We start from the raw sequence: 23,064 nt of genomic DNA, 5'->3' as shown, positions 1-23,064 counted from the left end.
TTCACATATGGCAATGCATTGATCACTAGAAAAGATGCTCAAAATGTCCACCAGTGGCCTGAATACATGTTTGCACATGCAATTTCATATTTTAAAAGATTCGATAGAGGGTTGCAGAAGTTATCTGTGCAATACGATGGGTATGAAGGTCTGTATATCTTGCACTGTACAAGCCTTTTTGTGCACCCATTGTTTGAGTACACCCACAGACGTTATCAGACAAGCTACAGGTCTTGCGCTACCATATCTCACATGCCATTTTGATGTCATTCACAAATGTGATCATATCTTTTGCTTGTTTTCCCTCTGTCCTGTTGCTTTCATGGCGACCAGTATCTTTCAGAACGCGATAGAAAAGAAATCCACATTCTGCTTGATTATTTTTCGTACAGCTGAAACAAATGTACCGCTGCAGTACACAACACAAATATTTTGTTCACAAATTCACAACAAAGTACACAAACAGATGGCAACTTATTGGGTTCCCCGTATTTATTGTATTGAGGCATCAGATTATTGGGCATGGCGCACGAGCGAATCAGGTCTGTTCTCGGGATCTTATACTGCTTGACCCCACTACCTCACGGGTCATTCAGAGTACCACGGCCACACAAATGGGGACGTTCTTGGGCGGATTCGAGTGCGCACTAGGGCCCTGCGGGGGATGTGCGGGACTAAGACGCAGAAACGCCTCGACTCTTCTCCTTCTTCTGCTTTTTCTCCTTGTTCTTGTGCTTCTGCTTGGTTTCCTTTTCTGTTTTTGCATTTGCAGTCAAAGCAACTCTTGCCGGATGCACTTGTTGACCACTGGAAATCGCACGTGGCACTTCCGTCCCGATGACAGTTCTCCCTTGTGGTTTCTCCTCTACGTGTGAAGCTAGCATGTGGGTTGTCGACGCTCTCCTAGCGGACTCCAGCGACTTGGAAGACCTCTTGGAGGGCGTTTCGTTTGCTTGTCCGACTCTCCTTCGCTTAGCTTCCGTAGGCTCTGGACTATGTTCTTGAGCTGCACTGGTCGAGTCTATCGCACCTTCAACTCCTTGAAGATTCTCAGTCTTTGGTGGCACCCTTGTATGCGGTGCGTCAATCTCTACAGGAACTAAACCCCCTGAGGGCTTATATAGCACTTGCTTGCGGCGCTGATCTGGCTTCTGCAGGGTAATAACATAATTCAAATTTTAACACAGCTGCAACCTGAAGTAGGGCGTGCTATTATTATCACATCGTCAATTTATCTGCTAGAATGAAACATTCCCATTCAGCTAGGGACTAGGAACCATCTAGCAGAAAAATTGAAGGCACTTTGATGTTGTCCACCATATTTGTATTTTCTCGGGGTAAGTCGAATTGTTTGCCGCAAAAGCCATTAACGAGAGGCGGCAAGATTTTGAACCGCGGAGAGACACATTTGAACCGTATTCTGACGCTGTGAGACAATTTCGGTCACCTAAATTTTTTAACGAATGTTCATTTATTCTTATTTGACAGCGCGATTTCACAGCTGCCAACATTCTACCGCCCGAGCTGATGGAAGTGTTTCATAGCGACTCGAAAAGTGCCGTTCCTATGTGCGATCGAGACTGGTTTGTTATCTAAGAAAATTTCTTGCGTGACATGTCCTAATCATGCAATTAAGCATATATATTTCACCAGCTTACGTCTTTGTCATGGTCAACTTACGTTTCATTGCGCATAGGTGGTAACGTTCATACATCGCCAACTCTGACTGACATAAAATATTTGAAAGTTTGTGCTGTACCATGTACTTGAATGGGTGACATGTGAAGGAGAACGCAATCGAAGATCACAGAAGATCAAGCGATGTGACGGGAGCATTATATCAGGATAAGGAATAGGATCGAGTAATACAAGAGACATTTGAGACTGTTTTGAGAAGCCTCGTTCTGGAGTGAACTTAAAATACCTTGATTAATAAAGATGCAGATATTATTGTAGGCTGAGTAGCAAATCACTTGGATTTAAACTGTAATTCGAAGGTCGCAAACGGCGCTGTATAAAGGCCACCCTGTTCCAGACGTAGGTCACCTATCTTATCGGAATATAAATTCCTGTTTCAAAAGCATTTTTGTTGTTCGGTGGATTTCCTAACAATGAGGTTCTGCTAGCTCTCCACCGAAATTTCACGAATAGGATTTCGCCCGAGCTTGTCTGATTTTTTTTTTCGGAATCCGAATACGCATCGACCAAGCCATGGTTATGCGCCGTCAGATTTCTCATTGTTGCGGCGAAATCGAGCCGCTGTATCTCCTGGAACAGGCAGTAAAAATGGCCCGGCTCATTCTCGCTTTATCTTTATGAAGAATGATTCATTGCTTACCGAGAAGCCACCCGATCTACTCAAATCACTCCAAGAACAAGGCTCTGTATCATTCTTGTGGTTAGGGGAGCGGCCACCGTACACTTAGCACATCTGCGTCACATTGTCCCTGTTTCCTTTTTATAGAGGTGCCAGTATTCGGCAGCTACTTAACCTACAAGTACGACTCATGCTTCCTAATTTATTTACGGCATTCCTTCCCAGTGCTATCGTGAAACACTTTCGCCCATGAGAAGAGATTTTCCGCTACCCTTGACCAGTACAAGCTCTTGCTTACTTTCTCCGCCGCGTTTCTATGCTTGGAATGCTTAGATCGTTGTGGCTTTGAAGACCCCGCTGTCATACTTTTTCCACTGGATGCCAGTTTTGGTGATGCCTGACCAGGTTGTTGTCTTGCACGACCTGCTTTGAGCGACTCCTTCGGCTTCGGTTCACCAAGTTCCTGCAGTCCTTGCTGTCCTTGCATTCCCTTGCCCGAAGCTTGTCCAACCCCGAGCCCTGTGCCAGCAAATTCTTGGCGTTCTTCCATCAATGTTGCTTGGGAGCCTGAAGGATTCGGTGCCATGCCCACCCGGACGCACATGTTGCTTAGTATACCTTCGTTAGTAGGAGAAATAGGCAGGGCCATATTTTGCAGGAGCATTTCCTGTACACTAATTCGAGGTTTCTTGGAAACCAAAGTGGTCTGCACATGTCCTTGTCCGTCTTCTGTTTTGTCTTCTTTAGGCTCAGGCAGTCTGGCCTCCTCTGTGACCACGTGATCAGGTACATCAGGGGAAAAAGCTCCAGACCTATCGGCACCCTGAAAGAACGGTTCATCAGACAGGAGCTTTTCTCCGTGTTTCTTCGATTTTTGCTGAAGTACAAGTTCTTGCCCAGGAATTTTATCGCTTTGTCGGTAGCCTTCCTCCCTAGGCTTGGCGCCTCTTTCTTCAGTGAGTGGCTGTTCACCACCGGAAGTGACCTGAGTGGTGTTCAAGAAAAGATACACTCAATGAACGAAACCAGAGTAGAGCGGAAAAACGTGTGGGAACAAAATGGCATTGCAACTCGACTTCAACTGTAGGTCACACTAAGCGAAAGCACTTAACCACGTGTTGTACCTGTCTCGCATCTTTCTGTAGTGCCATTAAGCTCACTTTCACTGAAATTGTGTCTACAACGTCGACACCGAGAAAGCTCGCTGCCTAGAGTCGCAAATTCAAGTCACAGTAGCATTGCACGTTAAAACGCACTTTTTTCAACTAGTCATGACTACCACCTATCGTATGTCCAAATGCTGAAAGTGAAAACCTTCTGGCATGAAACAATTTCTGCCTGTTAATCGTCCATTTCCTCCATTAAGGCAAGTATCAAGACATGAAAGGGAAAAAACGAGCATTACTACATAATCTTTCTTTTATTACGCTTCCTCATCATTGCGCTGGTTGGAAAAAGGCTCTTTAAGTGTGTTGGTAACGTGTTCCACGGTAAATTGCTTTAAGATAACAATTATGCTAAGATAACAATTTGTGTGTGTGTTCTGCAAGAGCCGCTTACGTTTTTTTCAGATCATCTCATATTTCATCCATTAAGCAGTGTGCTTGAAACACTGCGAGACGGAAAAAAGGTTAGGCCCAAGATTACAATATCATGTATTGTTACGGGGACATCTGAAAAATGGTTTATGTACACTATTTACACAGTGTCAACGAGCGGCACCAAAACAAAAAAGATGGCGAGCCGGGCCACAGCTCACCCTCTTTCTTGTCTGCTATGCGACGTCTTTTTCGTCCGCACGACAGGTGGCTCATAACATTGCCCTCCAGCGGCGAAAGCACCGACTCAGTGATGTCAAAATACAGCGGCGTGGAAAAGGTTCACCGCATAGGCAAGGTTAATCAGCTTCTGGGACATGATACGGCTTCAGACGGAAAACGCACACGATATCAGCGCGAGGTTGAGCCAATAGGGATGAAGACAACGGAGCGCTTTCGTAGGTTACGTCAGCCACTTGGCGGCACACCCGATAGAGGCCGTGATACGGAAACAGCTCTTCTCAGAAAGCCCGACACTGCGTGCTGCGGACCAGCGGAGGACGAGGGACCGACGGACAATGTCCAACAGCCATCGCAGGACTGGGTTTTCTAGTGATGGCTGTTGCATCGAAATTGCGGGTGGATCTGCGATTGCTGAATCGAGCGCGGGCAACTGACCTCCATGATCAGCACGCGCGACAGCGTCGTTAGCATACTCTTTAGGGGGACACGCTGAAGAAGCCACCCGCGTGTCCATGGTCAGCGCAGGATTTACGACGAATAAGAGAGAAAGGCGAATAACCAGCGGTCTCATGTCTTGGCGTGTTATACGCAAATGTTACAAACGGCAAGGCAGTGTTCGAATCCTGGCCGTCGGCAGACACAAATTGCCAGCACGTTAGTAATTATTCGACTGAGCCGCTCCGTCAAGCCATTCTTCTGTGGATGGTAGGCCACGGTCAGTTTGTGTTGCGTCGAGCAGGACCGTAGGATGTCCTTGACCACCTTCAAAGGAAACTCACTGCAGGGTCAGTTAGGAGTTGCAGAGGGGCCCCATGCGGGAGAATGACGCCATGGAGAAAGAAACCCCCAACTTCGGTGGCGCAGCTCGTCGGAAGAGAATGCGCGATCGGTAATCACGTGGCATAATCTGCAGCGACCGTGCCCTGCTGTAGCATTAATAGAGACGCTACTCTGGTAGCAGGAATAGGAATTGCTTTATTCCCAAAACGCGCGCTGTTTATCTAGGTACGAACAGGTGGTGTGGCTTTGACGTCATTCTGTCACAACACTTCTGTAAGCTTTAATTTTCTTTTTAATTCTATCCTCATCTATCTGGTTGCTTGCGTGTTCGTGCACTACGCCTCAAGGTTTCAGGAGTAGACTGCACTAGAACCTGCTTCGAGCTCTCGGGGCCGGATATCACCTGCTGATCTTCAAGGCACCCCGATGCTGGGGGCTCATGGGAAGATTGGTCTTGCAGTGTCTTGCAGGGTCTGGAAGGGCTGCCATTTCTCGGGCCGCCATGGGGTTTGCTTGATCGAGGCGCCCTGCAAGTTGTAGGACTGAATGCGAGCTTCTGGCAAGCTGGTAATCTGGGCGCTTAGCTGAAACAATATGGTCCGCATGCACAAAACGTTCTTCGTTATTCACCCGCACTGTATACGTGACAGCACTAACAGGGCACGTGATGGTGCCTGCTAACCAAAGGAGGGTCGCCCGGACGAGTTGCTTTCACTCGCACATCGTCACCTGCTGTGAACTCGCGCCATGTTGACCTTGAGCGGGCAAAAGTGGGCTGATGCGATTCAGTCTTCAACCGGTTACTCAGCTCCGGGTGCAAGAGGCTAAGACGTGTTCTTCGGGCCCATGTCAAAAACAACTTAGCTGGCGCAATCCTTGTCGATGCGCAGGGCGTGTTCCTGTAAGAGAATAAAAATTGATCGACGCAATGCTGCATAGACTTGCCATGATTTTTATGTTCTCCAATTTTCTTATCTAGGCTTTTCCTGACGGTTTGTACAAGTCGTTCCGTCACCCCATTCGAAGCAGGATGATAAGGCGGACAAGTGAGGTGGCGTATGCCATTGGAGGCAAGAAATGTAGAGAACTGAGCAGACATGAACTGCGGTCCATTGTCTGTGATGACCATTTGCGGTAGACTGAAACTGGCAAATATTCCTCGCAGCCCTTGCACAGTTCCTCCCACTGTAGTTGTTTTCATGCATACAAGTTCTGCCCATTTGGAATAAGCGTCTATCAAGACTAGTAACCAGCATGAGTTTGCAAAAGTGAAGTCCAAGTGCGCTCTTTCCCATCGTTTGCTTGCACGGGCCCAAGGAGTGAAGTCTACCTGGGACGGTGTGCTTAGCCTAAATTGACAGACTGCACAGCTCTGGACAGTGTCTTCCTATGTCCGAAGTTTGCTGGGGCCACAACACATGGCTCCTCTCGAAGCATATCCATTCTAGTCGCTCCTGGATGTCCTTCGTGCAGCAATTTTAAAACCGACGCAACAAGCGCACGTGGCACAATGACATGATTGCCCCACGTCACGCAGTCTCAATCCAACTGTAGTTCATGGCGTCTAGTAATGTACGGTGCTAAATTTTCATCGGCTACTTTTGCTGGCCGTCCATTTAATGTGAAGATGTGGACCTTCGATAGGACTGGGTCCTTTGTTGCTTTCCGAAGCTGATATCTTGAGCTGATAACGGCAGTTCGTCTGTTGCCAAGAAAAACTGCACGTAGTCACTGACGTCAGCTTCGTTCTTTAGTGGAAGCCGCGATAATGCGTCTGCATTAGCGAGAGCCTTCCCTTTCCTATATACCCATTTGTAACGGTAGGCCGCAAGTAGCAGCATCCAGCGCTGCATTCGGGCAGCTGATAGTGCTGGAATGGGCTTGATGTGCCCGAGTAAGCCATTTAATGGCAAGAGATCAGAGAATATAGTGAACTCTGGTCCATAAATATATTTATGAAATCGTTTGATAGCGAACACCACGGCAAGCGCTTTTTCTATTTGGGAGTGCCCAGCCTCTGCTTTACTGAGTGTTCACGAAGCGTACGCTCTCGGTTTTTCATTTCCTTCGATATCGTGGAAGATCACCGCCACCACTGCGTATGCAGACGCGTCTGCTACAAGGCCTATAGACCTCTCCGGATTGTAGAAGGTTGGGACACTGTCACTCGTCAGCCAACGCTTGCTCCTCTAGAAGCACTCTTCAGCGTCTTTTGGCCACTGCCACTGCCGAGTTTTCTTCAGTAATAGATATAGGGGTTTGAGCTGTGTGGACATGTTGGGCATGAACTTGGAGTAAAAAGATACCATGACAAGGTGCGCTCTTAGTTCCGATTCAATCCTTGGAGCCGGCGCATTCCTAACAGCTTCTACCTTTTCCGTGCATAGCTTAATTCCACTTGCGCTAGTAATATGCATCGGATAGGTGACAGAGTCTTTGAAGAACTTACATTTCTCTTGCTTGAGCCGAACGCCGTGCTCCTGAAACCGAGTAAGGACGGCTTCAACGCGTTCGAAACATTCCCTTTCGGACGCTCCCGTGATGAGGACATCATCGAGATAACAGGCAACGCCCTTCACGCCTTTTAATACTTGATCTATCGCCAAGTGGAACATGGCTGGGGCACTGGAAATTCCATATGGCATGCGGAGGCACAGAAATAAGCCGATGTGCATGTTAAGCGTCAACAGCTTTTGAGAGTCAGGGTGCACTTCTATTTGTTGGTACGCAGTGGTCAGGTCTAAGATCGTGAAGACCTTGCCTTCCGTAATTACTGCAAGGATGTCCTCTACTAAAGGTAATGGATAATTCTCCGTCATTATGCAAGGATTTAAAGTAATTTTGAAGTCTCCACACAGCCTAACCTTTTTGTCTGCCTTAGGGACGACGACCACTGGTGTAGCCCAGTCGCTTTGTGCTACGGGAACCAGGACGCCGTTCCGTTCGAGCTGTCGAATTTCTTCTGCGACTGCTGCCCGCAGGGAAAAGGGAACTGGTCGGGCCTTGCAGAAAACTGGTCTGCCGTCTTCCTTTAGGACCAGCTGTGCCTTGTGTCCCTTTATTAGTCCTACCTCTGTAGAAGGAACGTCGCTATAATTGCCTAGCAGCTCGTCCACCACCGCCACTGTACCACCGCCACTGCACTGTCTGCACCGTGAATACGCTCTTCCAGTCAATCCTCAGTTCTGCAAGCCAGTCACGTCCAAGTAGTGACTGCTTCCTTCCAGGTATAACCACGATAGGCAACGTCTTGCGTTGTTCTCGGTAGACCACAGGCACTTCCGCTTGCCCTACTATTTCCAGTGGTGCGCCGCCATACGTTCTAAGTTGCAGTCCTGTTTTGACTGGCTGCGGTAAACAAGAGAGGGCCGAAAAGACGCTCTCGCTAATAATCGAGACAACGGCTCCTGTGTCTATCTGCATTTCCACCGGCGTACCTGCAATGTGCACTTGCACTCGGTAAGGTCGAGTCATCGGTCCACTTTGCTGAACGTGAAAAAGCTGCAACTCTTCCACTTCTTCATCGTTGTCGTTGAATGCATTACCCGCTTGTCGTTTTTTTTTCTTGCACGCCCGAGCCAGATGACCGCTCACTTTGCAATATTGACACCTTGCCTTTTGATATGGAGAGTCTCCAGCATCGTGTTGCTCCGCACATCGGTAACAAGAGTTACCTGCTGCAAGACCCACCGAAATCCTTGCCTTTATTCTTTGTTGACCCTTCTGAATGACGTGGACGCCTTCGTCGAGAAAAGTCTTGTCAGAGGTTGGGCGGAAGCCTTTGGATTCTTTCGCAGCCAGTTCTGCGCTTCTTGCTAGGTCATACGCAGTTTCGAAGCTTAGCTCCTTTTTCTTAAGAAGGCTGGCTTGAATCGAAGCGTCGCTGAGGCCAGCCACGAACCTGTCTCGAAGTGCATCGTTCAGGAACGGCCCAAAATTGCATATGGCGTAGTTCCACTGCAAATGCGCACATTGTGTCACCTTCCATCTCGTAGCGGTGATTAAACTTGAACCTTTCGGCGATAACTATGCTTCCCGGAGGGTAGTGTTCGCTCAGGACTGCAACGATTTCTCCCAATGATTTCTCTTCTGGCTTCGCTGTTAGCAACAGGTCCTTCAGCGTTTTGTAGGGGCGTTCACCAATGGCCATTGTAAAGGCACATTTCTTCAGGCTGTCATCTTTGTTTTGGGTCACTTTGCAGTAGTGGTCAAATCTTTCAGCATAAGACATGAAATAGTCTTCTCCATCATCGACGAAAGGCTCAAAATCTAAAATCTTCGCCATTCTTCTTGTACTGCGCGATTTCGGCCTTGGCTTCGGATCCCATCTCGCCGCCACTTGTAGGATGCAAACAGACGCTACTTAGATAGCAGGAATAGGAATGGTTTTATTCCTAAAACGCGTGCTGTTTATATAGGTACGAACAGGGGGTGTGGCCTTGATGTCATTCTGTCACAACACGCCCCATCCATTTTTTTTTTTTTGACAGGCAGTGAAACAGGCCAAGTAATCGAGGCTTATTCAATGAACCGGCTCATACTGGACGTCGACAGGCTGAAGATGGCCAGAAGGAGGGAATAGCGGCTGTTTCGGCTGCTAACAAAGGTCACAACAGGCCACGTAAGGAAGCACCGAGCGGAGCATGCCAGGCCAGTACAACCTACGGCGTGCGCGATCGTATGTGTGCGAAACGTCAAGGGGCGCCGCTGTTGGCGAATCATGAAGCTCGACTAGAACAGTCCAGTCGAGCGAAGGTGTACCGGAACCACAAGCAACAAGTCAGGACCATCAAAAACCAAACTCCGACGATGTAAAGCGTCATTATGTAGCAAAAAGAGGCCGAAAAAAGCATCGGGAGCCTCGGAGTGGACACCAAGAGAGAGAGAGATAATTTGATTGAAAGAAGGCAGAGAGGTCGGCCTGAGCTAAGGTGCTCTAGCCTGCTACTCTGCACAGGGGGAGGGGGAACGGGGACATAAAAATGAGATGAGGGTAGATGATAACATAGCAAGAGGGATGCGCAAAGATGAAAGCAGGTTCAACACTCTGATGATAAACATTCACAAATGTCATCCGTGAAGACACAGTCAGGTTTCGCATCAAGTCTGTAGTCACCAATCTGAGTGAACTTAAAAATAGAGGCGTTATGACGAAGCTGGTGTGGGCCTCCCCTGCGTGAACACCACAAGCGCCGAGCAAAATCTTTATAGCTTATAAAGAGCTGCGATAAGCGGCTCTAGCACGGCGAGCACTTGTACGGCACCTTTAGCGGCCGGAGTCTCGAGACCACCGAGAATCACGTGCATTGATTCTACTAGGTGCTTCAGCATTTGTTGTACACTCTCCCTCTCATTGTTTTCACCTCCTTGCTTGCCCGTAGTGTGATCGGTTTCATTGGCCCTATAGTTCTTAGCTTCATGGCACAGTGCCCACTGGCATGGCCGTGGGCCTAGAGGGCAGCAAAGGCCATTCCGTGTCTGCAACAGCCGGTGGAGGTGAATGTTTGCCGCGTGCTCTCGTCGACCTTGAATCATCAGTAGACGCCGTTACCGTCCTCGATGCACGCACAGGCAGAGGTGGTCGCGTTACCTGTGCCACGCTAAGTAGTTTTTCTGAAATGGTTTTGTGATGCTTCTGTCGTGAGCCTTGGTCACTTTGGCGAACAGATTGAGCAGCTTCGTTACGTGAAGATTGGTCTCTTGCCATTTTTCGAAGAATACGAACCTCCTGTTTCACCTTCAGGCATTCCTTCGAAGTCGCTTTGTGAGAGCCAGTACAGTTGGGACACTTAAATGAGGATGCCTCACAGTCGGTGGTATCATGCTCTCCACCGCAACGCGAGCAGGTGGCTTTGCTTCTACAAACAGCGCTCACGTGTCCTATCTTGTGACATTTCCGGCACTGAATCGGCCTCGGAATGAATGGTCGTACTCGGTGATTCATGTAGCCCACTTTGACAGACGCTGGTAACGTCGAAGAAGCAAACGTTAACTTGATACATCGGGAGTGCCCCAAGCGGGGAATCTCAAGAATGTGCATCGATGTCCTCAAAAGACTCTTGAGGTCCGCATGCTTGATTTCAAGCTCCACGACGGAAATCACTCCAGTTGTTGTCTTCTTCTCGTAAGTAATAAATGAACGGACGGGGACTGCGCTTAACTGCGGAATGCTCTTTAACTTCTCAAGTATTGCGGAATTTTTCACATCTATTATCAGAATGTTCCTGCGAGCGTTGATCCGGATCTCGTTAAATTGCCCGGGGGCCACACTTTCAAAATATTCGGTTAGAAACTGCCTGCTGAGGAAGTTCATGCTGTGTGACGTCGAGAGCGGCACGTAAGAAACCATGAAGGATTCTTGCTCATTTTGATGCGATGAAGTCGCCTCCGTCGACATACGGCGCATCTTCTTCATACAGCGGCCCATGACTACGCTGTACTTGCTGTCAGAGTCCATGGCTTCTGGCGTGGAGCTCTCCCTGGAATCGAGCTGGTGCGAGCTTCCAAAGGCACGTCGTCCAGTTGACAGTCGATAAACTTGCATAGGAGCAGATCACGGCGATGACAAGCACACAAGAACTGTAGTCGCTCGGTGCAAGTTCCCGTTGGTAGACGGGTACCATGAAGGGCAGTCTCATCCCGATGCAAACAATCAGACTTGTACATGACTGTATATCAGCATTCTTGAAACCCCAATGTCCAGAGTTCATGGTGACCCATGGGATCTTTGAGTGTAGACAACCAGCAGAGAGCGTGATGGTCAGTGACGACCGTAAAATAAATGTCTGCCATACAGATAACAGATAAATTTTGTGACCGCCCTACAAGAGGGAGCACTCTCTATCTGTAATCCAATAATTTCGCATAGCGGTGGAACGCAATCGGCTGGTATACGCCTGACAAGGTCCTGACCACGTTAACATTGAGCCAGAGCAGCGCCGATGCCATGGCCACTGGAGTCTGCATGGAATTACGTGGGAACATAATCATCAGAGCCAGCCAACACAGGTAGCATAGTGAGTAATGCGCTGAGATGCGAAAAGGCAGGCATTGGGCAGGACCCTAGGTGAAAGGAACGCTTTTCTTGAGCAGGCATGTAAGACGCCGTCCTATCTCTGCGGTATTTCACAAAGCGACAAGGTAACAGCAGAAGCCAAATAAGGAGCAAACATTTTGCGTAGAAGGGGGGTTAGAAAGTTGGTAACAGCGCGTACTTTGGCAGGGTCAGGTCGGATACTGGCTGCATCAGCAACATAGCCACGTACGGTATTCTCTCGGCGTCCGAAATAGCATTCGGAGTGGTTTAGTTGTAACCAGGTGCTTTGAAGCCGGGCGTTGCGAAATAGCTGTAAAAGCGCCGATAATCGTCGTTGATGAATGGGTAATGTAGGCGAAAAATGACTGCATCGTGAAGGTCATGAAGGAGGGAGTCCATCATTCCTTAACCTGTCGTTGTGTAGAAGGCCAGATGTGTTAACCTGTGTTGTGTAGAAGGCCAGATAACCTGTCAATGAGGGCAGAATGGGTGCTCAGGAAGTCATGACCGATGATGACGTCTGGATACACTGTTGTAGAAGGGCGAATTGAATTGAGGTCTGGTGGCCAGCGAAGCTCACACACGCAATGCACATGCCAACGATGGAAGGAGTACTGCCATCGGGAACTCGAATGACAGATGACGTGGCGGGAGTAAGGGCCTTGCAGAAACGACGACAAAGGCGAGAACTCATGACATATAGTTGCGCCCCAGTGTTTAGGTGCGCCTAAACAAGCGCGCCGTCCACATCAACGCCCAAAACGTTTCGTCGGGTAGCCAGCGTCAACAAAGAATATCTTGGCTGGTTCGCCAATGCAGCATCACCTCTGGGAGCTGCACTGGTTATATTTATCAAGATGGACGATGAGGGTGCCATGACGGGGCAGCGGAGAACGAGAACGGCGTTTCTGCGGGAATGGCAAGCGTGCAGTCGGGGCCGGAACATCAGGGTACGGTGAGCCGTTGCGAGGACGAAATGAAGCAGGCCGACTGTCTTGCGGTTGATAAGTGTACGGGGGACGAGGTGATGACAGCCGGCGGTAGCTGCGATGGCGGGAAGTATGGCCTACCACTTTGCAGTTTAAGCATATTGCCCTGTCGTCAAGCGTACGCCACTGGTTTGCATCGCGGTATCTGGGACAGGTCGATTATGTGCGGGAAGGTTGAAATTGCTCACCGCAGGGGAATTGGAGGCATAGATGGGATGAATATCTGCTTTCGCCAACTCTTCCGTGTACGACGGCTTCGATCAACGATAGTGCCGTTGGGGCTCGTCGTATAGGTGGGGTTTTAGGAACTGACGGAGACGCGGCCTCAATATGATGCCGTACAGGACGCAGCAAGCTTTAGGTACCACGCGGCTGGACGTCCTCACACGTTGAGGTAGTGGCAGTGTAAGGAAGCCGCACGAATGACACGAAAGCTCTTCGCTGATTCAAAGCGTCGGCACTTTTTATGATGTCGTTGATGGTTCAGCAGTCCTTATATATCAATAAATCAAAGGCGTCATCGGCGCTGTTCTTAAGTGGCTGATTATTTGGGCTTCAGGCAATTGGTCGTCAACCCGCCTACACACAGCTTAGACGTCCTGAACGCGCAGTTCATGTATGGGCCCGCATGAAAGTTTCTTCGTAGCAGCTCGCTGGCGCCCAACTGCATTGCCGAAAATTTCCTGTAGTATGTGCTTGCAGGTGTCCCAACTAGTAAACTCGTCTTCTTGTGTTTCGAATCAAACATGGGCGATTCCCTTCAGGTAATAGATGACGTTACCCGGCATGATGGTTGGGTCTTACCAGTTGTTCTTGCTGGATCGCTCGTGTTCGGTTAAGCAGTATTCGACGTTCATGGAGTCGGTACCGGAGGATGTACGGTGGTCTCGGAGTTGGGCCAAGGCAATCGTGTTAGCGTAGGCTGACCCAGCGTACCGTTCAGTGGACATGGTCGTATGATCCCAAAGATGTCCGCTGCAAAACTCCGCGTGGCCCTTGGAATATTCCCCACACCTCCACCAGAGATGTTACGGGTTGTAGGGATGCGGCATAAATTGTTTTCAATCTAAGTATAATAATTCGTCTAAGCCTTTACTATATTATTCGCTTGCGATGCAGGGTTTTTCATCCATTAATTAAAAATCGTAAATTTTTCGCGATCTTCAAAAAGTTGAAACACATTTACCTACTTTTGTAAGACGTTATTTTATCGTTTTAGAGTAGGAAGCAAGTTAAGCATACCAATGCAGCAGCTCCGAGATTGTTGAGTGGCACCCCTCGCGTGCGATGTCAGGGGGAGGCTCCGCTACCGCGCCGCGCACGCACTTGCTACGTGAAGGTAAGTTGGCGCTGTCGGCCGACCTGCTCTGCTCCAGTTTTTGCCAGTCTTCTGTTTTGTGGAACAGTATATAAGAAGTGTTACAGCTGTAGTGGAGAGGAGGACGAAGAAAACGCTCTTGCGTCGACTGTGCGTGCGATCAGCGTTCTTGTACTGCCGGTGCAACTAGACTGTGCCTAGTGTCTTATAATAAATCCTCACATTACATTTGGTGGAAGGTGCTGCACTCCCCGACCTCAGCCTGGAGCTTCGCAGCCGAACTTTGAAAAGTGCTCCAGCCGGTACCATGAACGAGACTCCCAACGAAACGTTTCGAGCATCCGCCGCTCCTATCTTGTGCGGTGCCGTCCAGCGACAGCGGTACCCTCCTGTTTTTAGCGGATCAGGTGAGACTGACGCGGAAGATTGGCGCTGTTCTTACGAGTGCTTCAATGAAAACAACAAGCGGGATGACCCGACGAAGCTACGTACCGTCATTTTCTGTTTGGCTGACGTTGCGAACCTCTGGTTCCACAATCATGAACGGGAACTACAAACCTGGTCTGCTTTCAAAACAGCATTCGCGGTAGTATTCGGTCACCCGACCATCCGAAAACTCCGGGCTGAACAGCGCCCCCGCCAGCCCGCTCAACAGCCCGGCGAGAGTTGCATCAGCTACATAGAGGGTGTCGTGGATATTTGCGCCCGCGTTCATTCCACCATGAGTGAAGACAACAAAGTGGAGCACATCTTCAAGGGCATCGAGGACGACGCATTTCAAGTGCTCCTGGTGCGAAACTCTACTTCTGAGGATGCGGTCATCACTCTTTGCCAGAGCTTCGACGAGCTGCGTCGCAAAGGGTGCTTGCACGCAGCGCTGTTGTACCTGGCGACTCTCTCTCGGGCCTTACGCTTCGCTCCAACTCCACGCCAACATCATCGCTCTCTGTTGAGATTAAGGATTTCATTCGCGAGGAGGTGGCGCACAGACTGTCTATGCTGCCTATCAGGATCAACCTCCCCAGCCTGACACATCCCTGGCTGCTCCCATTGGGCGGGCAATTCGCGAAGAACTTGCCGAGTCACTGCCTTTAGTTCAACGCTGCCCTACCGTGGCTGCACCTCTAACCTATGCCGAAGTCGCCGCGCAACCTGCGCCGCCGACGTTCGCATTTCCTTCGCTAAAGCGACTTCAAACTGCAAATCCTCCCGCGTCACCTCCAATTCCATCTCGAAGCCCAGTTCAGACCCCTTAACGCATACGCGGCAACCGGCCCATAAGCTTCGCTTGCACTGTCGCCGGCCATGTCACGCGCTTCTGCCATCGTCCCATGCCACCTGCTAAAGCTGCTGTCGCAACGCTTGGATATGGCTATTCCCACGATGCTACGGGTCATGCGACGCTTCCCAACCCAGAGTTTTCGCCGCCTCCTCGACGCCCTGGCAGCATCCATCGTTCGTCATCACCGCGTCGTTGCTGGCTTTACCCCTTACGTCGCCGCCAGTCACCTAGCGAGGTAAACTAGTCGCTGCAGTTCCGCAGGTACGAACTACAAGCTTCGTGGCTTCTACAAGACCTGCACAGTCGCCACGCAATTTATTAGACGCTTTGGTCGAAGGAACCGTTGCAACTGCGCTTACTGATACCGGGGCTGGCATTTCTGTTATCGACGAAAAGCTCTGTCTTAGCCTTCACAAGGTCACAACACCATTGTCTGGTATGCACCTAAGCGCTGCTACTGCGCCGCATATAGCCCCGCTTGCTCAATGTACTGCAAGGGTGGTCATCGATGACATTGTTTATGTTGTTGAATTTTTCGTGTTGTCTTCATGTTCACATGACATTATTCTCGGCTGGGTCTTCTTGTCTCACCATCGTGCCATCATCGACTGTGCCCGTGCCGAAGTGGCGCTTTTCCCACTTGCCGATTCCCCGCCGACAGACCCTTCTGAAGATAAAGTCTCCAAGCTCACCGTTGTGTACGATACGAACATACCACCCAAAATGTATTTGCTTGTGCCCGTCTCTTGCTCTACCGCGCCAAACGCTACAGTCCTTTTTGCACCGTCGCATTATTTTTCGACGTCGCAAGGCCCTAACTCTCTTGTTTGCGCTCCTCACCACAGTATCTGGATTAACCTCTATGCTTGTCTGTAACCCGTCTCACTACCCTATGACCTTAATGCGCGCCGAATCACTAGGTCGTGTTCAGTCCCTTAACCCACTTCACATTCTCGATGTTTCCGACGACACGGTCTGTTATGAGTTCGTCGTCCTCAGTTCTCCCATGCCGCGCACGTCATCATCATGATTGTCGTCGTCGTTCGACGTTCTTGAATCTGCCGTAGACGCCGATCTGCCACCTCCGTATCGCCAGCAAGTCCTCCTGCTTCTTCAGAATTTTCGCTCGTCTGATTGTGAACGACCATCTCTGGGGCATACGGCAGCCGTCTCACAGAGCGTCCACACTGGTTCCCATCCTCCTTTACGTCAGCGACCATACCGCGTGTTGGCAGCCGAGCGACAGATCATTAACGAGCAAGTCGCCGATATGCTGCACCGTGGCGTCATTCGCCCTTTCCACAGTCCTTAGGCATCTCTTGTAGTATTAGTACGCAAGAAGGACGGCTCAATACGTTTCTATTTGGGCTACCGTCAACTCGGTAAGATCACTCATAAAGATTTCTATCCGCTGCCTCGGATAGATGACGCCCTCGACTCCTTACAAGGCGCGGAGTACTTCTCATCTTTGGATCTTCGCTCCGGCTATTGGCAAGTGCCGACAGCAGAGGATGACTGTGAGAAGACAGCTTTCTGATGGCATGTACGAATTTACCATAATGCCATTCGGGCTCTGATACGCGCCCGCTACTTTCGAGCTTATGATGGACACCATCGCTCATAACACTAAGTGGAAAACATGTCTGTGCTACCTTGATGATATTGTCACGTGGTAGTGACGGCGAAGAAGGCAGCAAAACATTCATTAACGAAACTAGCGTTTTATTGGGCGAACTTGTGCCCTCAAAAGGAGGCTACACTCAAAGAACGATAGCGGCGCATACACTCGGCGATCGTCGAAAATCTGATGAGTGGGTCAAGCGCGTCGGCTTTTATACATCAGTCGTCGAACGTCGAATGTTCTAGAGTAATCGCTGGGACCCGCGTGCCTTCCACCGAGTTCTACATTATTCGCGTCACGCACAAATGCAATCAGATTGCACAAGGTTCGGTCACAGAAAGCGGATGGAATCATCGACAACGTTCCAGAGACTTCCCATACATCCAGGCGCGTCCTGCGTTGTGCGATAACATTTGTTAGGCGGTGAAACGTGTCGCCCGATAAACAAAAGTACACGCGTCAATATTGTGGTGTTTTCGCCAGGTTTCGCGGTGCACCTCGTTCGCTTGCGTGATATACTGACCTGCCTCACCTCTGCTGGTCACCAAATCAACATCAAAAGTGCCGTTTCACTGCCCGCAAGTTAATATTGGCACACGTATCGAAGGACGGTGTGCTTCCTGACCCAGCCAAGCTCCGCGTGGTCGCAGTTTCCGATGCCCACTATTTTTAAGGCACTCCGCAGCTTTATAGAGCTCTGCTCTTACTTTCGGCATTTTGTACGCAATTTTACAACTATCATCGCACCACTGACCAATTTGCTTACGGCTACCAACAGCATCTCCGCGTGGTCAACATCCCGTGACGAAGCTTTCAAGCGAATACGTCACCTACTTACTTCGCCACCGATTCTTCGTTACTACGATCCCACAGCGCCTACACAGGTACACATGGATGCCAGCGGCATCCGATTTGGTGCAGTCTTCGCACAACGGAAAGACGGCTATGTCGAATACGTTGTCGCGTCGCCCTTGGACTTCACGCGGAACAACAAGTCGAAGGCGTAAACTCATTTCAGATATAAATACCTGAACGAATGAAGCAATACGAATGTTGTTTACACAAGGCAAATGCTGAAGGTGCCAGCTGACTAGAATATAGCAGCGGAAGCGCCACAGCAAAAACAACACTTCGTTTTCATCCACTCTTGTCTGCAAGTCCTGATCCGCATCACGACACTTCGTTGCCGTGGTTGGAGCGCCGACCCGGCTGAAGCAATTATGGCCCCACAAAGGCACGCACGTAGGATTTTAAATGGGAGACATGAACAACATCGGTTCATGGCTGTACGGACTACGGGTCTGGCTCTTCGGGAGAAATCTAATACGTCACATTCGAAACCTGTCACAGGATTCGGTAGAGATCTGAATATCGCGACAGAAGTTTTGCCGATAGGCCTACACGACGAGATGGGGACTACAGGAGCACGAGCGAGCCAGGTAAATACTGCACGTACCTATGGTGCGTATCGTAATGGGACTTCTGGGCAGCCTGAGAATCAGTGAGGCGAGCGCGGGCAATCTGACGGGTCTGTGCTGCCATATAAATCGCATCGCGGTCATAAGCGGTGCCCGACTGTGTGACTTGTGGAAGTATAGTGTCCAGGGACAAAACGGCATCACTGCCAAACAGTAGATAAAAACGCTGAGTAACCTGCAGTGTCATGGCGGGACAAATTGTACGCGAAGGTGACATACGGCAGAGCGACGTCCCAGTCCTCGTGGCCTGGAGGAACATACATTGCTAGCATGTTGGTAAGTATTCTCTTTAGTCGCTCTGTGAGACCGTTTGTCTGTGGATGGTAAGCAGTCGCTATTTGATGTTCAGTAGAGCATAGGCGGAGGACATCAGCAATCGCTTTCGACAAGAAATAATGTCCACGATCCGTGTGGAGCTGACGTGGAGCCCCGTGGTGCAGGATGGCATTCTGTAGAAGGAAATCCGCGAAGTCAGTGACACAACTTGTAGTGAGAGCTCCCGTCATGGTGAAGCCGTGGCGTAAGCGGTTGCAGCCGCAGCCCATTTGTTGCCCTTAGTTACGAAAGGGAAATGGCCAAGTAGGTCGATTCCCATGCGAAAGAAAGTCTTAGGAGGAATATCAATGGGTTGTAATAGCCTAGCTGGTGGCATGGGAGCCGGCTCACGGTGCTGGCACAGGTCGCAAGTCGTCACGTACCGGCGCACAGAGCGGCAGAGGTCAGGCCAGAAGAAACGGCGGCGGACTCGGTCAAAGGTGCGAGTAACACCGAGATGCCCAGTGGTAGGCGCATCGTAGAGTTGTTGGAGCACGCTGCATTGAAGCGGCCCCGGTACGACCAGCAGTAGGTCAGCACTATTAGGGCGCAAGTTGCGTTGGTACAGGACTCCGTCGGCAATACAGAAGAAACGAAGGGAAGGATCAGGCATTGGCGAGCTCAACCAATCTACGACGGTTTACAGAAAGGGATCACGGTGCTGTTCATCGCTGTCGTGTGTCAGGGATCTCGGGGCGTGCGGATGCCACGAGAGATAGGGTTTGGAGACGCAGAGCAGTACAGCAAACAAATTTTAATTACCCCAAACTCAAAATAAACCTTACGTAACCTAAAATACAATGAAGAAATACTAGAACTTATGCAACTGACTTAATAGTCACTAAACCTGTCTCAATTGCCGGCCTCACCAGAGCCTGGCGCTTTCTATTCGAAAGTCTGGAAACCCTAGCCAAAGGCTGAGCACTAACTGAAAGAAGCGTTCTTACAGACTTTTGTCGTCGCACGTTTCTTTCGAGTCCGATGCATGTCGGATCTTCATCATAGTCTGTGTTCTCGCCGACGCCGTAAACGTTGCTGCCTTGGTGTTGGCCAGTCAACTCGTACGTTTCTGATGCCGGTGTCCAGAACTCCGTCGGTCACGTGGCACTGGGGCCTCAGTGGTTAGGCCTAACTCCTGGTTCCGCCGCTACTTCTTCGAGTGCCATGAGACGCCCCGGGGACTATCGTGCATGCTGGTCTGCCTCTAAAGGGGGATCCTTCCTGGAGTGCCCCGCACTGCCGTCAGAGGCTGCAGCAGGTCCAAGGAGCTTCACCCAACGTCACCGAGGTCGACGGCCACACCCTGGATCGCCAGCGTCACAGACTTCACCAAACCTCCATGGCTCCCGTCGCTAGTTCGATGCTGACGCTACAACCTTCTTGACCCAGAGGCACGTCGATAGCACCAGCTCAGCGCCGCTTCTCTGTCGATCCCAGCTCGGGTGACGCACCTCGAGGGCCCGAGCCGTTCGGACCGATACCTGGGCATCGTTCTCTTCCTTTCTTTCTGCGCCGCATGCCTCTTACATATGAGAATCGCCAACGTTGAGGAAACTTAAGATGGACGTAGCGCTGGTGTCGGATTCGAGGTCTGTGGCTTCCGATGGTTCAATAGTGGAGCGGGGACTAGCAATCGGCGTCCTGATTGGAACGGTTGGACTTGTACACTACACAAAAAGTGCTCTCTTGCAAGCGCAATGCCGGCCAACGCCCAAGACTAGGCGGGCCTTCAGAGCGCGTGATGGTTGGTAATTACGCGGAAATTGCGACCAAATAGGTATGGGCGAAATTTCACTATCGCCCGTAGCGAGAGCGCTAGGCGCTCTCGCTACGTGATAGAATAGTAGCGCTTGACCATGCGTAGAACACGGCTTGCGTAAGTGATAATACACTCTTGACCACTGTGAATTTGGCCAAGAACAGCGCCAATGCCGTGACCACCTGCATTTGTACATATATCAGTGGGTGCTGAAAGGTCACAATGGGGCTAAAATCGGGGAGCTCGTCACGAATCTGATGAGTGCTGTGAAGACTTCGGCCTGCCGCTGTCCCCACGCAAAAGCCATGTCGTTGTTTAGAAGCTCAGTGAGAGAGCACGCAATTTCAGCAAAACTTCGAACAAAGCGACGAAACTACGAGCATAAGCCTATGAAGCTGGGAACGTCCTTAACTGAGCGCGGCCGAGTCTTAACTTTGGCCGACCATTGGCACCATTGGCACTTACAAGGTGCGTGAGAACGGTTATTTCAGGACGACCGAAGTGACACTTTGACGAGTTGAGCTGAAGTTTCGCTGCGCGAAACACATCAAACACATTCGCGAGGCGCTCAGTGTGAATTTCAAAGGTTGGATCAAAATGAATAATTCGTGGAGATAACAAAGACAAATGATCCACTTCAAGCCTCAGAGAAGAGTGTCAAACCTTCTCTTGAGTGTCGCTGGCGCATTGCGAAACCCGAAGGGCATGACTCTGAATTGAAAAAGTCCATCACGCTTAATAAAGGTTGTCTTCACGTGATCCTGTCATCAACAGCGATCTGCCAGTAGCCGGAGTGGATGTCCATCGATAAAAAATATTTCGCCCCATGTAGACCCGTATATCATCGATACGAGGCAATGGATGCAGGTCGTTTTTGGTGATCTTGCTCAGATGACGCTAATCAACACAAAATCTCCAGGTGCTCCAGGGCGGGTTAAGATGGCGAGTCTGAACCTCTGGAAAAGGGGAAGCAGTTTTTGGGCAGAGCCGGTTCTGACGGATAGCGGCATCACGAATGGGGCAGAGAGATGGGAGGCCTAAATTCGCTATCTCTTGTCTGACAACAGCCTGTATAAACTAGACAGAACATGCGTTGTCTGGGCAATGCTCAAGAGGAACCGCGGGAGACATGGCTTCGAGCTCGCGAATTAACCGCGTCATATCTTCTTGCCTAGACAGAGGAAGTCCTCGTGGCTGTTCGTCACACGAAGACGCCGAAGCTGTATATATTAACCTGTTGAACAGCTGCGTAATGCGGTGAACGTTTATCAGTCCGAAATTGCTGCACTCTTGGTGATCGCGTCCAGCGACTCATAGTTCTTGCAGATAAGCAAATTAAACGCGCCATCTGCTATGCCCTTCAGGATGTGGCCAATCTTGTGGGTCTGGATCCTGTCTTTGTCAACTTTACGACAGAGCGCGAGGACATCTTGAATATATGCCACGTGAGATTCTGCTTACGTTTGAGTACGGGTTGATAACTCCTTCTTCGCTGACAGATGATGGGCAAAGGGCTTTCCGAAGAGGTCTAGAAGCTTCTGCTCGCAAGTGTCCCAAATCGTTAGGTCATGTTCATGGGTCTTGTACCACTGTGTCTCGAAGGTATAATATATAATATGTAGCGGGTAATATGCATGTGGCACTGTAGTTGTAGTGGGTAATATGCATGTGGCACTGTGCGGACTGCCACCGCTGCGGCGCGAGACACGAGCGCGGGTTGTTGGTGCGAAGCGCTAGGACTCGTATCTAGAGCTACTTGCGATCCCTCGAACGAGCTACATAAACCCCACTTCATTTGGTGGAGCTGCGGGGTAACCTCAAAAACTGGAACTCCGAAGCAGGACGCTACCGACTGCTGCGACCATGCCTGACGAAACCACCCAGGAAGATGCACCCCAGCCTCCGACGGTCATCGTTTCCGGTGCATTGCGCCAGCGTGATCCTGCCATCTTTAGCGGCACCGATGATCATGACGTGGAGGATTGGTTGTCATCTTACGAAAGGGTGAGCCAGCATAACAAGTTGGACGACGTCACAAAGTTGCACAATGTGCTGTTTTACTTAACCGGCGTCGCGAACCTCTGGTTCCGAAACCACGAGCACGATTTCACAACGTGGAGCAGATTCAAGACAAGTTTCACAGAAGTGTTCGGGCGCCCCGCTGTGCCCAAGCTTCGCGCAGAACAACGCTTACGGGGGCGCGCGCAACATCACGGTGAAACGTTCACAAGTTACATCGAAGATGTCATTGACCTGTGTAAGCGCGTGAATCCGTCAATGGCGGAACAGGACAAGATAAAACACATTATGAAAGGCATTGATGAGGACGCATTTCAAATGTTGCTAGCGAAGGATCCGCGTACGGTGGCCGAAGTTATCAACTTGTGC

At 50.1% G+C, this 23,064-nt stretch overlaps 1 protein-coding gene across 1 annotated transcript in view; it reads right to left on the bottom strand.

Moving 5' to 3' along the window:
• Nucleotides 1-467: 467 nt before the first annotated feature.
• The window catches only part of LOC135897890 (uncharacterized), a 164,811-nt gene continuing 142,214 nt past the window's right edge, over nucleotides 468-23,064 (bottom strand). Inside the window, exons 20-21 of the mRNA XM_070533200.1 lie at nucleotides 2,616-3,302; nucleotides 468-1,151 (exon numbers count right to left, since the gene is read on the bottom strand). Coding sequence (XP_070389301.1) covers nucleotides 675-1,151; nucleotides 2,616-3,302 — 1,164 coding nt within the window. The 3' untranslated portion in view covers nucleotides 468-674. The remainder of the gene's footprint in view (nucleotides 1,152-2,615; nucleotides 3,303-23,064) is intronic.

This window comes from Dermacentor albipictus, chromosome 2, assembly GCF_038994185.2.
Source record: "Dermacentor albipictus isolate Rhodes 1998 colony chromosome 2, USDA_Dalb.pri_finalv2, whole genome shotgun sequence".
In the NCBI taxonomy this organism is placed as follows: Eukaryota; Metazoa; Arthropoda; class Arachnida; order Ixodida; family Ixodidae; genus Dermacentor; species Dermacentor albipictus.
Note: the sequence above shows the minus strand (reverse complement) of the source record. Positions and strands in the feature narration are given on the sequence as shown.